At 28.3% G+C, this 21,037-nt stretch overlaps 1 protein-coding gene across 1 annotated transcript; it reads left to right on the top strand.

The window, feature by feature from the left end:
* The first annotated feature begins 16,408 nt into the window (after positions 1-16,408).
* On the top strand, positions 16,409-17,804 carry MYB40 (myb domain protein 40). The gene is made up of 3 exons (XM_011046913.1): positions 16,409-16,809; positions 16,924-17,053; positions 17,219-17,804. Exons 1-3 carry the CDS (start codon positions 16,677-16,679, stop codon positions 17,802-17,804), a joined length of 849 nt encoding a protein of 282 aa, XP_011045215.1. The 5' UTR covers positions 16,409-16,676.
* Positions 17,805-21,037: the final 3,233 nt, after the last annotated feature.

Raw genomic sequence — 21,037 nt, 5'->3', positions numbered from 1 at the left:
TCGCTCATTTCGACTTCTAGAACTCTAGATATGGCCAAAATACTGAACAGTGCTCGAGCTGAAGGATAGATTCGGGCTTCTTTGTTGATGCAACAATTTGGACTTGAAAATGACCTTTTTAGATCTTGGACTCCATATGGAAGTTGTAGGCCTATGTCTTACCTTTTTATCCATATAAACAAGACCTAAATCTGAGATATATAGCTCTAGATATGACCTAATTACCAAACAATGTTTCGGTTTGGATTGCACCGACATCTCTTTTCTAAGTTTGGCCATCTCTTTATCCTTTCAATTTCAGTTCTTAAATTCATCAATCAATCCTTTCATTTATGTGATAGGCCCGCATTTAAAATGAATATTTACCACAAATTAAAGGTCTCTTATATTATTAGATATATTATTATAAAACGTGCTTTAGTTAAGGAGTTATTGATACTTCAAGTGCAAAATGATGATATAAAACCTTGATAAAAATGCACTTTTAAAGCTACTAATTCCTAATTATATTATGTTTACTTATATTAATTTAATTTTAATTACTTGTGCATTGAATTTAATCTTTTATAGAGGTTTTTATGCTTATGTGGGACTCTTTTCATGTTATTAATGAGTTTTAATATCACCATCCAAACACGAAAAGATGGGTTGTATTAAAGCTACTAGTCTTTTGGTAGATTTTATATATGATTTTAAAGATATCATTCTTTCTCATGTTGATGAATTATTGAGCCTACTATATATGGATAAAAAGCTTCAGATGTTTAATTTTCATCACAACTTGAATTACAACAAAATTCCATATATAATGTTACATATGGTCCAAAGATTACACGGTGGTCTAGTTTGACAAATTTGCTCTGACCATTCCTAATCCACTAAGATTTTTTCTTCAAGTTAGATTCCTAATACAATTAGTATTAGAACTTACACTTTCTAGCTTTAATAATGTGACCTAATATGTTTTTTTTAGTCCTTTACTTGAGATTATGCTAAAAATACTTTATTTAGTTTTCTTTTACACTTTATGCCTTTATAGCACTGTTAAGCATAAAATAAGTTACATAAGCTATTATAAGATATAAAACAAGTATAAAAACTAAGAATAAAATACTATAAAATAGAATAATATGTATACTTTCAATATATATTATTAGAATGTTTATCATCCACTATGACACATGACACATGCCATGATAATTTGACACATGCCATGTGTATTAGAATGTTTATCATCCACTATGACACATGCCATGATAATTTGACAAGAATGTCTTAGATGATGGGTGATATAACATGTATACTTTCAATATATAGCAAAATCATATAATGTTAGCACTTAGAAGAGAAGGGTAGTAGTTAAGAGTAAAGGTAAAAAATTATTGTTTTTATCTCAAATTATGGAGAAAGAAGAAAAGCAAGAGAAGAAAAAGATTGTGGAGAATCAGAATGGTGTGAGAAAGTGTACAATGTGAAAATTTTCATTAATGAGTAATCATAGTTTTGCAAATAAAAAATAAAAGTGTTTTTGAAATTAATTATTGGCATATTTTATCTGAATTGAATAACTATATAGTGTTAACACAACAAATGTTAATAGAGTGAAAGAAAACTAACACCACTTTTAATGATCAACAATAATAAAAGTATATAAGTATAGATGGATAAAACTTAAAGACAAGTTTTTTCAAAACCCGGAGAGATCGATGCAAGAAATTTTTTCCTAGCATGTAAATTTATGTTAATGAGAATAAATTTTGATCTAAATATTGGATTAGAATGAAAGTTTTCTAGGAGTTTTTATAGGCTCTATTTCTTATAGAGTTAAAATCTTATAGGCATCTAAGAAAAAAAAAGGCTTCAAATAAGGCCCATAAGTTACATTTGGGATTGTTATGTTTTTCTAGTTGATTTAAAATTCTTTTTTCTATTTGGTTTCTCTATTTTTATTTTTTTAATCTTTATTTAAGATGTTTTCCCTAATATATAAATAGCTTGAAAGATATGTAATATTGAATTTTATTACAAAAATAACATGGAATAAAATTTGAAATTAGAGTTTTATATTGATGACCCTATTCAGTAGTTGTTTATACTTGTTTGTTTTTTTGTTTTTTTTTTCCATATGCATTAGATGATTACAAAAACGATTAGGGTGGGGTTTTTGTCCATCCATTCACAATGAAATATCCAACTCCATTACTTGTATTTGCATCTGATCTAGTTAGGTAAAGAAATTTCTTAATCTGAAAGGTAATACGACACTTTACTAAAGCTTTTTTATTTAAATTTATTTTTTTAAAATAAAAACAAAGATTAAAAAAATTACATCTCCATCCACGAATCATGAAACTATAATATACAATATGAACTTCAAATCTATGTATAAAATCATAAAAAAAAAACCTTAATGAATCATAGGATAAAAATTCATAAATTACATTAAGAAATATTACAAATCTATAAATTAGAAATAAGTTTAAAAAATTATGTGTAGGAGTTAATTCATGACACTAATTAAATTAGGGTAAATTTTACTCTTTTAATTTCACTTTGATCAATCAGATAAAATATACCCAATGAATTATGGTATTCCATTTAGGAAGTGTTGTGTTTACAATATTTGTAGGTATTTTTAGAAGCCTATCAAAAGCCTTTGATTGTGGAGAAGTTACTTAGAAATTGCATGTTGATGAGGTAACTCATAGAGGTGACTTTCAGTCTAACCAAAATAATAGAGGGTTATGTTCTAGAGAATAAAAAAATATTCATTCAATATGAATCAATAGCTAAACAAACCAAGTTCAGGGTTTTAGTTCTAGTTTTAAATTTTGGTGTTTTAGATATAGTGAGTTAGGATATCGAATTTCTGAGTATCACAAGCTAGAGAGTCATTCGTTTAAAAGCTTATTGGTAGAAAAGCATGATGAAAATGTATATTATATTTTTTTTTATGATTTAGATGGTAGGAAAGAGGTTTTACAAGATGGTTGTTGTACTACTTTAGTAATCTAAAAGAGTTTTTTTTTGCTTCCAAAGGTGATTTAGACGAGAATTGACCACATATTAGTCTCTTTTATTCAAAATGTACCATTAAGAACAACATATGTAATTTGATCATTGACATTGATAGATATGAGAGTATGGTATTGGTTGAGACAATAAAAAAATTATAACTCAATATAGAAAAACATTAAAAGCTTTACAAATTGAATCGACTAAACTAAGATGATAAGGTAATAATTAATAAACACTGTCTTATATTGTTTTCTATAGACAAGAGATATATTGATAGTGTTTAGTGTGAATTGGTTTTTATGAATGCATGTTATTTACTATTGGGCAAGTCATGGTCATTTGACAAAAATTTCATAAATGATGCATGGTAATATGACAAAAATTTCATAAATAATTGGCAATGTAACATATATACTCTTAATAAAAAGGAAAAATATATAGTGTCAATGCCTAAGAAAGAAAAGCAATTGTTAAGAACAATGATAATTTTTTTTATCTTAATTTATGGAGAAAGAAGGAAAGGAATAGATGAGTGAGATTGTGGAGAATTCATATGCTATGAGAAAGAGCAAGTATGGAATTAGTCATTGACTACTAGAAATAGTTTTGTAAAAATTAAGAGTGTTTTGAGAATTGATTCTTGATCTACTGTATTTGAGTCAATTAACTATGTAGTGCCAACACACTAGATGTCAATTGAACACAACGGAATTAATACCACTTTTAACAGTCGATATTAACGGGAGCATAGACGGATATGACAGAACTTAAAGATGAGTTCTTTCTAACCAATAGAAATTGATGCAATAGATTTTTTTTTCTAATATACAACCTTGTATTAAAGAGAATAAATTTTGATATGATCATTGTATTAGATTAAAAATTTTCATAGGGTATCTCAAGGCTTTATTTTCTATAGAGTTAAAATTTTATAGGTATCAAAGATTGAGAAAGCCTTCAAAAAAGGCTTAGAATTCATCATTTAGGATTTGTCATATTTTTCTAACTAACTTTAGATTTTTTTTAATTTAGAATTATTTTACTTTATTTTTATCTTTATTTAGGGTATTTTTCTTAGTGTATAAGAGGCATAAAAGAGATGTAATATTGAATTTTTATTTAAAAAAATAATGAGTCATAAAGTTTCAAATAAGACTAATGTGGCGATAACATTATTTGGTAAAATTTAGTATTATTCACACTTATTGTTATTCTTATATTGTTTTCATCTACATTATATGATAATGAATATAATTGAGGTAGGTTTTTTGCCACTTCGTACCAAAATATGTAACACCATTACCTTCATTTGCCTTTTGATCTAGCCAAGTCAAAGAATTTCTTAATTTGATGAGCATCTAGGTACTTGACAAAATTTATTTTTTCTTGAAATCAATTTAAAAAAATAAAACCAAAGATTAAAAGAATTATATCTCCTTCCACAAATTAGGAAATTATAAAATAAATCTATGTATAAAATCATAAAAAGCCTTAATCAACCATAGGATTACAATTCAAAAATTACATAGATAAATAAAATTACAATTTTATAAAATAAAAATAAGGTTAAAAAAATTATAGGGATGAGGGGTGGGTATTGAACCCTATGTCGATTAAATAGAGATGAATTTTGCTTATTTATTAATTTAATTTTAATAAAATAAAATAAAATGTGTAATGGATTGGATAAAGTTGTCATTCCTTCTTACTTTGTTCGTGTAGTTGAATTAAAACCTTTAAAACGCTATCAAAGTTATACAATGTTTTTTTTTATTTATATAAAATCACTAATAAAATTATTAATTTCGATTCTTTAATTAACATGTTTTCAGCTTGCTCCACTTTACAATGTTTCAATAGTAATAACTTTCATTATTTAATTTCATGTGTTTCAAAGATGTACATCAAAAAACTCCTACAAACGATGCGTTTTGTGCATAAATATTTATTATATTAGTTTTAATTCGGCTCTCTCAAAAGATATTTTCTAGTTCCACTAGTTAATCAAAAGGGTATTTCAAACCCTAATGGAGGTAAGGAGAAACAGAGGAATAAAGAGTTCTTTCTCGTCAAAAGACAGGAAAGTTATAAAAAAATAAAAATAAATAAATAAAAAATAAATTCGGATTGGATAGGATAGGGCCTAGCTCACGAATTAGTGTAAAAGGCCAGGTTTTTAGTAGCAAGGCTGCTGCTGTTGCGGAAATGGTCCAAGATGGGTTTAGGTGCAGAACCCACATGGAATAAGGTTCGAAATAGACCGCGTTTCATGATTTTGCCCTACAAATCAAGAGCTACTCTTTGTTATTTATATAGTTAAGCACAAAATATTAATATTAAACATTAATTTTTAATTTTTTAAACTTAAATTATTTTGGGAATTGTGCTAATTTTTTGATAAATTATATAGCAGTCTTGTAAATTTAGTTTTTTTTCTTTTTAATTTAAACTTTCAACATTAAATTTATTGAAAACAAAGCTTTATAATTTTTTTAACTAATTTTTGTTTGTTAAGTAACATGAGAAAAGAAAAGAATTTTAAATTATGAAATATAAATTACCATGTTTAATTTGGATAATTATAATTATAAAATTGAATAATTAATAAAACACAAATTGGATGAGGCCACGTCACTTAGTTAAAAATTATAGTAAGAACATCAAGTAGCTCTAGTAAGAATGAGGGTATAAGTTGCAGTCCAGGGCTTGGTCTAGCAGTGGAAGGGGCTTGTCTCTTTCCACTGCACCTGGGTTCGAACCCTGACATGCACGCCTGTCACCCCCGCGGTGCCTTACATGCCTACTGAGTTTGCAGGGTATTCAGTGGGCTATAGGGATTAGTCGTGGTGCGCGCAAGCTGGCCCGGACACCCCACGTAAATCAAAAAAAAAAAAAGAATAAGGGTACAAGGAGTTAATTAAATTTTTAAATTTTATAGGATATGAATTACTTTTAAAGCGTGTGTTCTAAATTTCAAAGGGTTAGAATCAATATTCAGAGAAATGAGAATCAAATTTCAAATAAATGAGATTAATTAATAGTAATTGCTTATGAATTAACTTTTAAGTGAGAATTAATTAGAGAATGGGAATTGAAATAAATAATTATATGGGAGACAATTTTGTGATATTCTACGGTGTCAGAATCAGTTGTCACATACCCTCGAGATACTACGTTTCAGTCTTTATTATTGAGTTTAATATTTTTTATTTATCAAAAAAATCTATCTCGTGAAAAAACGCTTAAACACCAAATTTATGAAAATTCAAAATTAAATATAATTATTAGCAGTACCAAGGCAGTCTTCTTCAATAGAGATTCCATTGAAATCCACGAAAGCTTCATAATTCAAAGATCTCCAAAGTAGTTATAAGTGCAAGTGAATATCCTTTATAAATAAAAGGTTACATTTTAATTCATGATCTACATCTTTTGAATATCCTTTATATATATATATATATATATATATATATAATTATAAGTGCAAGTGATTTCCTTATATGTGCACCTGATCTTGGCATATCAATATTGAGTTTTTAAGAGTGTAGTAGTTGTTATTTTTTAAAATATTTTTTATTTTAAAATATATTAAAAAAATATTTTTTTAATTTTAAAAAAATTATATTTGATATTAGCACATCAAATCGATATAAAAATATAAAAAAATAATAATTTAAAACAACTAAAAATAATAATAGCTATAGTTGGGCTATGCTATCAGCAAAATTCCTAAAACATAGAACTTGCCGTGAACCTTCCCATAAATTATCATTCTTTTTATAAAAAAAAAAAATAGTACAACAAGTTTAAAATTTTGGCAAAATAATAATATTTAAAAAATATTTGATAAAATAATATACTTTCATCTGGTCACACTTTTGAAACGTGAATTTAGTAAATATTTTTATTCATAAATACAATAAGATAGTTGTTGTAATTTATAATAGCGACATTTAAACATGTCACGTTTTTAAATCGTGATATGTCGTGAAATCTAAATGCCTTCCTAGATCAAAGAAAACAGAGACGCAATAGTTCTTTCTCTCTCCAAATTGACGGCCTCAACCATTACCTCTCTTAAAAACTCACCAAATATTTGTATTTTTGCCTTTTAAACACGGAAAAACTTGAACTCATCCTTGTTTTCAACCATCCTTATATGTTTTTCTGTTCAAAATCAACAGTTTTCGTTGCTATCTCGTTGATGTAACCCCTTTTGTTGTTCTGCAAGCAAGGTAAACAAACAACATTATTATGAATTTGTATTTGATTTAGTTGAAATGAAATAATTGTTTAAGTTGAATTTAAAATTTATTAAATTAATGATAAATTAGTTATGAATACCATCAAATAGAGTTGATTTAATATAGTTAAATTTAGAATTTATTGAATTAATTATTTATATTAATTATATGTTGCATTTAATTTTAAAGAAGTTGTTGAATTAAGTATTTTGTGTGGATTTTTGGAATTAATTAATAATATAATTAAATATGATTGATGATTTCATGCAATAAAGCATAAATGTAGTAGGATTGTGATGAATTACATGTTGTATTGGATTGTTTATAAGTTGATGAATTTGGCATTCTCTTTGAAGTATTTTAATTTGTTATTAATTTGGGCTTGATTTAATATAGTTGAGCATTAAAATATCAATTAAATTTGATATATTAAATTATGTTTAATTTTGAGAATTTGATTGAATTTGGTATGAGTTCTGCTAATTAGGGTTAGGATAATGTAATTTAGTTAAAATTACATCCAATTAATCAAAATTTGATTTTTTTAGCATATCTTAAACATATTTTTGTTATGTCATTATGGTGATACTATTGTCTCTGATGCGAACAATAATATTACATGCAATGGCATTATTCAATGGCAATAAGGCATGTCATATGCAAAAATATAAGAAACAATTTATTATGGATTTAGGTGAAATTATAATAATATTAATATTGAAATAACTTAGAGGTGTCAAATTAGTGGATGACAGTATTATCATGTACCAGTTGTGTGTGATAAGCTATGGATCTAACTTCGAGGTTAGACAAACATTCAACAGTAAAAATAAATTAGTTAATGCAATTAAATAGTGACACATTCAGTTGAATATCGAGTCCAATAGTTGAACTCTATATTTATTCATTTATAATGTGTGAAAGAACCTGGATGTAATTGGTATTTGTATGAAGGATATCATAAAAGGTTAGATTCATTTGAGATAGCAAAAAAAAAAAGCCATATATATGTGTTTCAAACTTTTTTTAAAAAAAAAAATCACCATCATCTTGATGTAAATTTTATTATTAATGCTATATCAATCATTGTTATGAATAATCTTTCAATGACAATACATTGGAAGCATACAAGATGAAATAAAATTGCATTACAGTTTATAAAATATCATATAACAAAGCATGAATTGCAAATATAAAGTGCTTGAATATCTTTCTGATGCACATGAAGAGTCTTCTGAAAAATTTCTTAGGTTATTGTTGACAATAAAGAAATCAAATCTTAGAATAGATGTTGTTTAGACATACAAAGAAAATCATAATAATAATATAATGGTTTTTAAAAGAGATTTTTAGTCATTTCGACTTAGTATTGAAGGTTTCAAGTATTGTAGATCACATATCAATGTTGATGACACACATTTATTTATGTGATATGATAGAAAGTTATTGATTGCAGTTGCTTTTGATGCATATCATGTGATATTTCCTTTGGTTTTTTCAATTGTTAATGAATAAAATAATTTTAATTGGAGATGATTTTTGTTTTATTTATAGAGATACATTATTAGTGATATAATGTACATATGTATAAAATCATATAGATATATATGAATAAAGAATGTAGTAACAAGAAATTTGACGTGAACCTATAGGAAACCATTGATATTGTGCCTGATATTCTTTTAGCAACTTTAATCATAAACTCAAAAACCCTGCTATAATTTTTTTTTTTTTATAAGGACGTGTTACGAATCTTCAAGGTATAAATTTGATTTTTGGTATGAAAGAATGTGTAGATTGGACCAAACATATTAAGAATGACTTGAATGTGAACAAAAAAAATAAAAGCTTTTATGTTATGATGGTGATCATCGATATGGTAATATGATAGGTAATTTTTTAAAATCATTTAATCATATTTTGAAATGCGCTTGTACAATGCCTACTCTAACTCTAGTTCAATTGATATTTTACATGTGTACTAGTTATTAGGTCTAGTAAATATATGAAACTAATGATTTTATTCAACGTGGAATAATTTGGATTTAAATATTTTATCTACCTAATCTAATTTATTTTGATTTTAGAGATCATACTATAATCTTGTTTTAAATAATTCAAATTGAATTTATAATGAGCAGGGATAAATTAAGTGATCATATTGCAATGTTGTTTGACTCTAAGCAACAAGTGTTCTAGGTTAACATATTTTTTAAACCGAGTGTTGTAAAAAAAATCAGAAAGGACGATAAGAATGAATGATAAAATATGCATATATGATAAATGACAAACATTTCAACATTCATATTCATATGTTCTTGCATGTTATGTTGAAAATCACTTAGATTTTACATAGTTTGTTAATAATTATTACATGATTCAAAACTACAGATCAACATATAGCATGCCATTCTGTTCATTACTAAATGAGTTAGAATGAAGTGATTACATTGGACTTCAAGATGAACCAAGCTTATTTAGATGAAAATTTAGGTATGATTAATGAACGTTTACTTGTTTACACAACGAGATAGATGTAAGAAAAGGTTATGCACATTATAAGTGTTATATAGTCAATGACATATACCATAATAGAAAAATATGTCATGCTTGACAAAATACTTATGATAAAACAATTATATGACCAAACATATATTTTAATTATGATATTTTTGTAAAGCATATTAAACTTATCTAATTTCATATAAACATAAGTATTATTGCATAGGATGTCATGCATTTAAAGTGGTGGATCATTTGCTCATGTTGAGTTTTTATATTATAATAATAATGATGATGATGATATTTACAGACATCATGACAATGACATTCATAGAGAGCATGACTATAATCATGGAGAGCATGACTATGATCATGTTTATATATACCAGACCTACTTACACTTTTGCCAGCAGTTGCAGGATAGACATCATTAGAGGATATTTTTATTAATATTATAAAAATATTTAATTTTGATATATTTTTAATGTACTTAACATTAAAGGTATTATATATTTATATACTTATATTTTAAATTGTTATGAAGGATGGTGAGATTGTGATTTATTGTTGTACACCTAAGTGTAATAGAATATATGAGCAGGTTCAGCCATATATGTTTCATGTAGGTTTTTTGTATGTCATTTATCTAGACTGTATCAAGCTTGATATTGGCTTGATATATGCACTAATTGAGCAATGAAAATGTGAGACACACACATTTCATTTGACATAGGGAGATGATATTAACAATACAAAATATATTGATTTTGCTTGAATTGCCTATTGATAAATTAGTGGTCACATTTATTGGTGTTCGTAATTAGATTGAGTTATACAAATGATTATTTGGATTGGAACTCCTTTCTAAATTGAAGGGGATAACATACATTGCTTATATTGTATAATACAATAGTTTGACTTCAAAAGATATATTCCAGTCAACAAAAATATGAATAATGTTTTTGTACACCATAAATTATCAGGATAAAATGATGATTATAACTAATTAAGCCATCATGAAACTTATATATCAAAATGAAATGTGATTATAAATGAAGAGTATTTAATTTGATACATGAGTATTATATATCAGGTCATTACTTTAACTTGGATTTTATTTATTGATATTTTAATTTAACATTAATGTTTTTATTAATATTAGGTTGGCTTCATGATAAGAGATGGTTGAGAGACCATATCTATGCTTTTTAATATTGATAAAGAAAATAAAAGATACACTTATGCGTTCTAATTGTTCAATATTTGCCACACTAGACTGATATCTTTGCAAAAGATTAACTTTTGATAATGTCATAACAGATGACGAGGGCACTTAAAGAAGGGCAAGAGCTATTGTTGAGCCAAGATCCAATAGTGTTATTTATGATTTTTTTTATTTACATTCGAAGGCTACTTATAATTATAAAAAGTAAGAATTTGTTGAGTTTAGTTAATTGTGATTTTTTGGAGGTTTTTTTAAATAGGATGAAATTTTGGACATGGTTCATGTATAAGAGAAACCATGTTTAAATTTTGTTAAAATTAAAAAACTTTTAACCTCTAAAATCATTAACTAAATTAAATGTTAACTAAATGATAAATCTCATAAGAAATATTATTTTGTTAGATTTAGATGTTATGGAAATTTATTGCTAAAAATCTACTAGGATTTAATTGATGTTGCGGTTCCAAACCGGAACATCAATTAAAATTTTATCATGATTCAAAAATATGATATCAATTAAAATATTTATGTTATGCTACTAAATTATAATATTTAATTAATTATTGTATTTATAAATTATAATTTAAATTAAATATCTTGATTCAAAACCATGACATCAAAAAATTATACCATTTCACCCCTAAAAAAAATTGTTTTCATATTAATTCGCTTGTTCTTTTTATTTATAGGCTAACGGCCAAATTTGTCCTCAATGATCTTCCTAGATTCCAATTCTTCCCCGGCTACCTCAATAATTAATAATAATCTTCCATCCATTAGGGAGAAAAAAACATTAATCTAGTTGAATATGTGGTTCACATGACATCAACTTGAACACCAAGACAAATTAAGGTTCTTCTCCTTACTTTTGTGGGCTATAAGCTTCTTTTTTAGTGCTATCTCTGTAATTCATCATTCATTTTTCTGTGTCTTCTGGGAATTGATAGGAGTTATCGGCTAGTCTTTCAATATGACATTTGTTATTTATCATTTCAACACACTGCAGGGATCCTCCATGCTCTTAAGACGGCAATTTTGTCTGCTCCAAATGTTCTTGGTTCTTGACTTTTTTTGCTCAATATTATCGATCAAGGATGACAGTGATCGTGATTGGTCTCGCACTTCCAAGTTCCAAGAGCTAGGTTGCATAGCACTTCCTGCTCCTGGTACTCGACAAGGAGAAAATTCGTTTCCAGCAGGAATTTTGTACATAAATCGAGACAAATTAGCAGAGGTAAAGCACCCAAAGAGTACAGAAGAATACTGGATTAACTGGTCATAAAATTGAAGTCTTTGGATCAGGATAATGTTTTTAGTACAGAACTATTTGGTAGCCCGTAATATGCATGCTAAAAGCCAGGTTATTTTTTTAACATAAAAAACTATAAAGAAAAAATTAAAAAAATATATAATTAGAAAAAAGAAATAAAAATAAACAGAATGGAAATAAAATTAGATACAAAAATTAAATGCAATGAGACAAAATTGAAAACAAAAATAAATCAAGAAAATAATTAAAAAAATAACAATTAAAAAAATAAAAATTAAATGAAATAAAACATTAATGGATAAAATTAATTATAATTAAAAGACCATCATGAAAAAAATACTAAAAACAACTCAGGATGATTTTTTTTTTGTGCTTTAAAGAGCAATGTAGCCATTTCATTATACAATCAAAGTGTTAAAAGATCAAAAATCTCCTAGACTCCATTTTTATTTTATTTTCTTTTAAAGGTATTTAAATTATTTTATTATGCATTTATAATGTTAAAATATCAATATCTCTCTAATTAATATAATAATAACAAATGAAAGTAACAAACGAAACTTATTGAAAAGATGATTTTACCTTTTCAATTCATAATAATCTAGACATAGATGAAACATTATGCCTGTTTTATTTGTTTTTATACTTGTGTCTTATTGCATAATGTTAACAACACAGGCAGTGAGGTGCTGAGCAGCTAGGTTCAAATTTTCTTGGAGAATATTGGTCTTAGGCATGGCAGTAATATTCTTTAGTTAAAGCCACCTTGGGCAGGCATGGCAATAATATTTTTTAATTAACCCAACTTGCGTCATGGTAGGTTAATTAAAGAATATTATTGCCATGCCAGGGCCAGTATTCTCCAACGTCATGGACTCCCAGCTCTCCTTCTGTAATTACACCATTATTGGTTATTTTCTCTCTATTTTTCATGCACGTCACAAATCTAGAAAATTTCAGAAGGAAAACATCAGATAAGGAAGTATATATATTAAAGAAAATATTGTTTTTTTAAAGTTTGAGAATAACCTTTTACATATAAACCAATTATGAATTTAAGAATATACTTTTACATATAAACTTATGCATTAAATCAAAGCACATAATTACATCTATGCCTTATTTACTTTGTACAAGCATGTCAAAAATAAAAATGCTATATTTGTATTATGTAATTGAAAATATATTAAAATAATATTATTATAGATTTTTTTACATCAATTTTTTTTAAATCTAAAAATTTATCAATTTAGTATTTCTTTTTAAGAAAAAAAAACCATTATAATACCAAGAGCGCACTTATAGTTCATAAAACTTGAGGCAGAAGTCTAGCGTGGACCAGCTTGCAATAATAACAAAACATTAACAATAATAATTTTTAATTAGACATTAGCGGTCTACTTATATAGATTCTTCGGATACTTTAGAACACAAATTCAATCACAGTACTATAGTGCCTCTTAAATATTAATTATTTAGGATCAAGAAAAGATGATGCTTTCTTCACCCCGACAGGAAGGAGATCGAAGACGGTTTCTGCGAATCTCTCCTAAATAGAAATATTCTCGTATCGCATGTATATACATGAACCAGAACGCAATCCTATGATTTTTAAATTGTCAGAAATACATTATCGCGTCATTTTATATACTTGCGACCAGGAGGTTCAATGGAAATGAAAGTATTCCATTGTTTTCTAATATTTATTAATCCGTGATTATTGAATTTCATCAACAATTATTGCTTACATTGTACTGAGTTGAAACAAAACTTTTGTCTGCAAATTGTTTAAGCAGAGATAAATAGGCATGGAACATTCAAAAGAAAACGTGCCCTTTTCCCCTTGTAATATGGTACTTCCTTTTCGCTGAAGATTGCTTTCTTGGTGTCTAAAGGTTGTGCTGAAACGCCCGCTTTCATGATTTCTGCCTTTGGGATTTGTATCTCAGAATCATATGTGACCCATGCTGTCTCCTACTTAATTAGGACACTCATGATTGAAGGTCTGCCCTGCCCCTCTAATGCCTTCCTCCATTTCTATCCGCGGACCCTTCATTATTTTCTTTTTAATTGCAAAGAAAAAGCCTAGACTAATGATATCTTGAAAGAAGGAAGACATTGATGTCAATTGAGTTATATCCCCTCAAGGGCTCGTCATTAATTAATGTATATACTTTAGTCTTAATTAACATGTATACTTATTTGTATATATTAGGTTGTTGATATATCTTTACCAAGAAAACATTGGATCAAAAAAAACTTAAGGTTATAAATTTTTCAAAACAAAAGCATACCTTAATAAAAATGTGTTGGCTTTAATGCTAGTAAAACCCAATCATAATTAGGCTTGATAGTGTACTAGGCGTTGGATTTGGCATGCTTGTGCTCGATAGTGTGCCAAGTCCCAAGTGTTAAGTCTGATGCTAGTCAAATCCGGTTGTAATGGGCTTGATAATATACCAAATCTTAAGTGTTAGATTTGATACTAGTCGGATATAGTCACAGATGAGCTTGACAGTGTACATAGCTCAAATACATTGGGTCTGAAGCTAGTCAGACTCAAAAGAGGTATAATACTATCAATTCTATAGATTTTTATATAAAATTACAAAGGAATTTTTTTCTCAATAAATAGGCTTAATTATACAAGCCCATACTTCATCAAGATCTTTAAATATATTAAAATCTTTCATAGTCAGTCATTTCTCCATCTTTTAATTGGATAAATGAGTGAAATATACTTTACAATACAACTCAAAATATTACAAAAATAAAGTTATATTTTAGCCTATTTTCTCCACAAAATAACAAAACTCATAAGCTATAAATACACCATAAAACATTTAAAACAAAACTTTACAATTTTTATTCTTAAATGTATATATATTTTCAAAGTATTTTTCTTCAGAATATTATTATATCTTCTTTTTCTGAAAAATATTTATTTAAACATTAGAAAATCATCACCTCCATTAAAAAAAACTTTTTATAAGTACTAGCTACAAATCATCTTGACTTAATAAATATCAAATATAAGCCATCGACTATCTTACTAAGAAAAATAAATAAAATTATTAGGATTAATTGATTAACCAATTATCTAACCTGTAACATCTTTTGTTGTATGCTAAAATAATTTTTTTTTTTAAATAATTCACTATGAAATTATCACCTCAGAGGATTAGTTAGGGTAAATTTGGTATTCAAGAAACTATATATATCCTAGTACTCTCAACCATTTTTAGGGTGAAAGTCAGCTGAGTTGTATCAATTTTTATAAATCCTTAATTTGATTGTGTACCCAGAATTTATAATCTCAAACTTTTTTTCTCTCATGGAAAACAGATTAAGTTTCTTAAAATGCATAAACTCTTCACTCTTGGATACTTGTAATGATCACTGGACAACTTATAGGCTAATTGCCATTGGTTGCGATTTCTTTTTATCTGGATTTCGGCACAGTACAAAAGAACCTTAAATCTAATTGGATATGCAAGCAAGAGATCCGTCTCTCAAGTTGAAGGTGTTGGACGTGAATATTATTGCCACTTCTTGTTAAATATATTAAAAGGCGATCTATATATTAAGCATCAAATTAAGGTAATAATGTCGTTGTTCTTCGTTCTTAAGTATTATGTACGGAGACTTCAAAACATAACAAAAGATTCAATCAATGGACTTGTATATAATATATGGTGTCTTATTACTATTGTCACTTGCGTAGTTTTCTCATTAGATTAGTTTAAAACAAGCAAACATTGACCACCGAAGGTAACCATGTCCTGTTGCCAATCTACCTATACTGGTCAAGGTCAAGGTTACGAGCTGCAACTCGAGGAATCCATCAATGAACTTTTATGACACTTTCACATTATAAGAAGAAGGCATCTCTCTCTCTCTCTCTCCCGCTCTAAGATGAAATGAGTTGCCCCCAACGACAAAAAATGGCCAGCTTTTAAGGGGCCAGAGAATCCTTCAAGTCTCGTTATTTTTTAGGGCTTAACCAAATTAAAACCCAATATGAGAAGACTTTAGCATCAAAATTAATTAATTTTGTCAACGAAGACGACCCACGTCTGGTTCTTCTTTCCTGTACAGTTTTTCATGCTCATCAAGACCCTTTCCATTGTCTCCTATAAGGGTGGCGCTGGTGGCCATTTTATAATTATACACACCCTCCATTCTTTTTAAGAGCTCTCAACTCCTATATGCTTTTCCATTCAATCATTTCTCTCCCCCCTCAAACAACATCCTTCTTTTTAATGTCTGAATGAACTGGCAGCATCTTTTCTTGGATTATAAGTTTCTATATATAAAGTGGTTTCCCTTGCACTTTTTAGCTCTCGATTTATTTCTCAAGCGTCAAGACTAGATTCCTAGCTTAGCTTAGCTTGATCATCACTTCAGGTTTGCAAAAATGGGAAGGCAACCTTGCTGCGATAAGGTTGGATTAAAAAGAGGTCCATGGACAATTGAGGAAGATCATAAGCTCACGAACTTTATCCTCAACAATGGTATTCAATGCTGGCGAATGGTTCCTAAGCTTGCAGGTGTGCATCTCTTTCCTTTTCTTTTCTTTGTTTCAAGCATAGTGCTGATGCATTTACCAACTTAATCATAGCTTTAACTAAAATGGTAGCATTTTGGTGGCATGGTTTTTGAAGGTTTGCTAAGATGTGGAAAAAGCTGTAGACTAAGATGGATTAATTATCTGCGGCCGGATCTAAAGAGAGGTGGTTTTACCAAAATGGAAGACAATCAGATTATCCAGCTTCATTCACGTCTTGGCAACAGGTATAATATTAATGCTTTCTTGTTTTTCGCTTACCCTCAAAATTACTTTCAAGAAACTTTAATTCGAGGTCTTCAATTAATTATTACGATAGTTACTTGTTGATGGATTTTTTTTTAATTTTCTTGTTTAATTACTAAGACGTTTGGGAACTTAATTTTGTGTAGGTGGTCTAAGATTGCTTCACATTTTCCGGGTCGCACAGACAATGAAATCAAGAACCATTGGAATACTCGAATTAAGAAGAAATTGAAGGTTCTCGGTTTAGATCCCGTGACCCACAAGCCCATTGATCAAACAGAGAAGGATGTTAGTGGTGGGGAGGATGAGACAATTCAAGAGTCTATTTCCTTAAAAGAACAAGAGGAAAGCTTGGAAGTCAAGTCAGAGGATCGTGATCAAGCCAAGAGTGATTTTGTACAAGTAAGAGATCAGAAACTTGAGCAAGATGAATTGAAGATATTGGATGAAACTGATCTTCTGGAGAGCTATGAAATGTTGTGCGGGAGCTTGGATGTGGGCTCATGGATTAATCAAGAAACTAATACATCTACTTCTTATAGTTCTCAGGAATCTAATAACCTTTCAGCTGGTGAATTCCATTCCATTCAAGAAGACTCTGTAAGTCAATGGATAGAGAGTGTAGACTCTTTTCTCTCATGGGACAGCTTCAGTCATCTAGATGAAGATCTTTTCTTCCTGGAAAATACCCAAAGTAATTGCATGAAGCATTCTGTCCCGAAGCGCCTCTAATTTAACTCCCATAAAAGTTAATCAGATGGTGTTAGTGATTTGAGTGCTACCTTATTTAATATGAAAACCATTTATTTTAAACAACTCAAGTTGTTCTTATTCTTTGCCTTTCCCTTTCGCTCTCTCTAATGATGAAAAATTTAGTGCAATATGTTTTTGTTCATTATTGTTTTGTTGTTCTTTCACCATCACAGGGATATCTGAGCTTTGCCACATCTGATTAGTGAGGCAAAAAGCTCGATCCTTGACCGTAGTTGTTATGGGCTATGTTAATTACTTTCTTCTTGTCTCCTATACATGCATGCAACTGTAATAAAACTATCATTGGAGTCATAGTTCTCATTAAATGTAATTCTAAAAGTTTCTATGGGGTTGGATCTAATTACTTTTCCTTTTTTTTTCTTTAAGAATTAAGTTCTTCTTTTGCTGGATTTAATGATTATCATCCTATCAATGATTATTATTGAGCCTAATAACCAATCCCATCGTGGATAGTTTGCTTAAAAACCAATTGAAAAGAGATTTAATCTCGAGAAAAAGTTAATTTTAAAATACCCTTAATGCTAAGATTAAAAAAAATTAAACCCAATACTTGACATGATTTCTTTTTCTTGGTAGTAAAAAGGGTCGACTTTTCGAGTTCATTTAAAATTTAAAATCCTATCATTATCGTCTACAAAACGAAAACAAAGTCAGATTTGTTAATAATATATTTTTTTATAAATACAAATTTTTGTTGAAGAAATAATTCTTTGACTTCTACTTTGTCTTATAATTACATAATTTCTTGCAACTAATTAAACAAAGTTAGATTTGTAAGTTCACAACTACGATAGAAAGCATCCCTGCACATTGCGTGGTATCCCCTAATTTCCTTTTCATTTGATACTTTCATATTTGGTACAAATTCAATGTCTACTTGCTACGCGAGAAAATTTATTTAATGGCAACATGATATATACAATCCTCTTCATTCTGAGAAGGAAAATTTATAACATATATATTCCTCTTAAAACTTGTGTAAACTTCTCATGTAGGTCCTATATTCATGCTAGTGGATGCCGTATGTGAAGAAAATATATAAAGAATCTGTCCCTTTTCGAAAGAGAGCCGTGAAAACTAATTTTTGTTTTTATTTTTGACTTACTGGAGCATTGCAAGGCTTGATCTTCGCAGAAAATATTTATAGGCAACTAGATAGAAGGAATCAAATCAATCATTATATACATGATGCATGGTAATGCTTTGTTTTTTATGTATCGTTTTCACCCTACACTAAACTATAGCCAGTTTAATTACTGATAATAGAATAATTCGTGGACTTTCTCTGATTAAGATTAACAAATTGAACTGCCTGAGCCAAATTTCTACGTGATTTTTAGTTGTTTTTCACCTTTGTAAATATGTCGGGGCGAAGATAACTGGAGAATAGATCGTGCTGAGCACTGAATCAAGATCTTGAAGTGTTCTTGAGGCTAACATGTGCGCGCATCCTATGCATAGAGATCAAGGGATTTTATAAATAGAACCTGGCAAATCAAATCTACCTATTGAAGGAAAAAGAGCTTGCCCCACGTTATGTGCTGATACGATCTCTGGCCAGCTTTATAATTGATTAAGTTAATCATAAATTTGATTCCTTTGTTTTCCGTCTCCAGGATTTAAGAAGTTAAGGAGAAAACAAGGAGTGCTAATTTTAATTTCCTGGATTTAATTATAATTTGCAGTTCCGAGTGGCTAATAATCTGACTTTTAGAAAGTCCCTTCAAGTAGAGGCTATGATATCTGGTACAATTATTGAACAGACAAAATCTCAGTGTATTTGCTTTTGTTTTAGATTCATTAGGAGATTTTGAATCAAACTTTCTTTCCAATAATTCCTCCCATTTACAGGTGAGCATTATATTGTATAAAACTAAAACACTAATCTGAATTATTATTACTACTAGAAAATTAATAAATAAAAATAAAAATACCGATAAAATATTTTCATACATAAATTATAGTAAATTTTTTTAACTGAATATGTGTTTGTAATATTTATGAATTCAAATCTCATAGCCTTCTTTACTATGAGATTCACTTGTATATTAAAAAATAAAAATTAGAAAAGCTAAAGAAAACACAAAGACAGCTAAAAAGGCCGCCACAAATTAAAGGAAGTTACGAACAACGAGTCGTTGCTGCCCTCCATTCCTCTATTCTTTCTTTTATACTTGAAAGGTTTCTTTACTGTTTGTTGGCTTCATGTCATCCATGTATTTTACATTTTCTTCATCACCATATCTTTCTATTAGTTGGTGTTGCTTACGTAGTTAAAAACTAGACGTGGATCCATGCTATGTACGCTGCAGGACTGATTTTTGTTTTTTTAATGTAAAGAATATTACTCAAGTCACGCATGCATGTTTTTTAAAATGAAAAAACATTCATTATTATAAATAAGTTAGTTTTCTTTTAATTAGATGATAAATTTTTTTAATAATAATAGCAAATTGATCAAATAAAAATAAAGTGATCATTACAACTTGAAAAAAAAATAAAAAAGAAAAACAATATGTCTCCATTTCTAACCAATATATATCGAAGGAAGAGATCATTAGGTAAAAAAAATAATAATAATAACCTGAGTCAATTCAAGTTAGTATGATAAACTTGTAATTTAGATAATAAGTATTTAGCCAAATCTACCGTCTAAGTCATGAAATCAGAATAACTCAATATAAAAAAAAACAAAGAATCACAAAGCTCGTTTAAGAAAAAAAATCAAATGATGAAATTGAATAAAAAAATTAAAAAATAATGTTAATTTGTGTTAACTTCTCAAATGTTGAATATGAAATTAAAAAAAAGTCAATTATACAAAAGAATCCAAAAAAAAAATCAATTAAAAGAATAAGTATCAAAATTAAAATCTCAAGAAATATAAAGACAACTCAGAAATTTTGAATGGTCAATGTGAAATCCAAGGAGATAGGAGAGAAAAGAGAGGGGAAAAAAGCAATGACGAAGGCAAATCAACTCATCATCACTAACATGTGTCGTCTCATCGAGAAGAAGTCACTGTTTTGATTATAACAACAAGACAAAAAGGAATATTTGGCCATCAAGAGATGATGCGCGCACCGCCAAATATTATAGGCACCTCCCGCATGATGACACATCCATTATAAGCATCGATCATTTTTTTAATTATATTTTATATTTATTAAAATATAAAATTACTCCTCAAT

Source organism: Populus euphratica, unplaced genomic scaffold, assembly GCF_000495115.2.
Source record: "Populus euphratica unplaced genomic scaffold, PopEup_1.0 scaffold256.1, whole genome shotgun sequence".
Lineage (NCBI taxonomy): Eukaryota > Viridiplantae > Streptophyta > Magnoliopsida > Malpighiales > Salicaceae > Populus > Populus euphratica.
The sequence above is the reverse complement of the archived record's forward strand: the minus strand, read 5'-3'. Positions and strand labels throughout refer to the sequence as shown.

Excerpts from the sequence above, each read along its gene's own strand:
- MYB40 (XM_011046913.1), top strand. The coding sequence starts at position 16,677 with ATGGGAAGGCAACCTTGCTGCGATAAGGTTGGATTAAAAAGAGGTCCA. Across the intron at positions 16,810-16,923 it reads AATGGTTCCTAAGCTTGCAG|GTTTGCTAAGATGTGGAAAA; the intron begins GTGTGCATCTCT and ends TGGTTTTTGAAG. Across the intron at positions 17,054-17,218 it reads CATTCACGTCTTGGCAACAG|GTGGTCTAAGATTGCTTCAC; the intron begins GTATAATATTAA and ends AATTTTGTGTAG.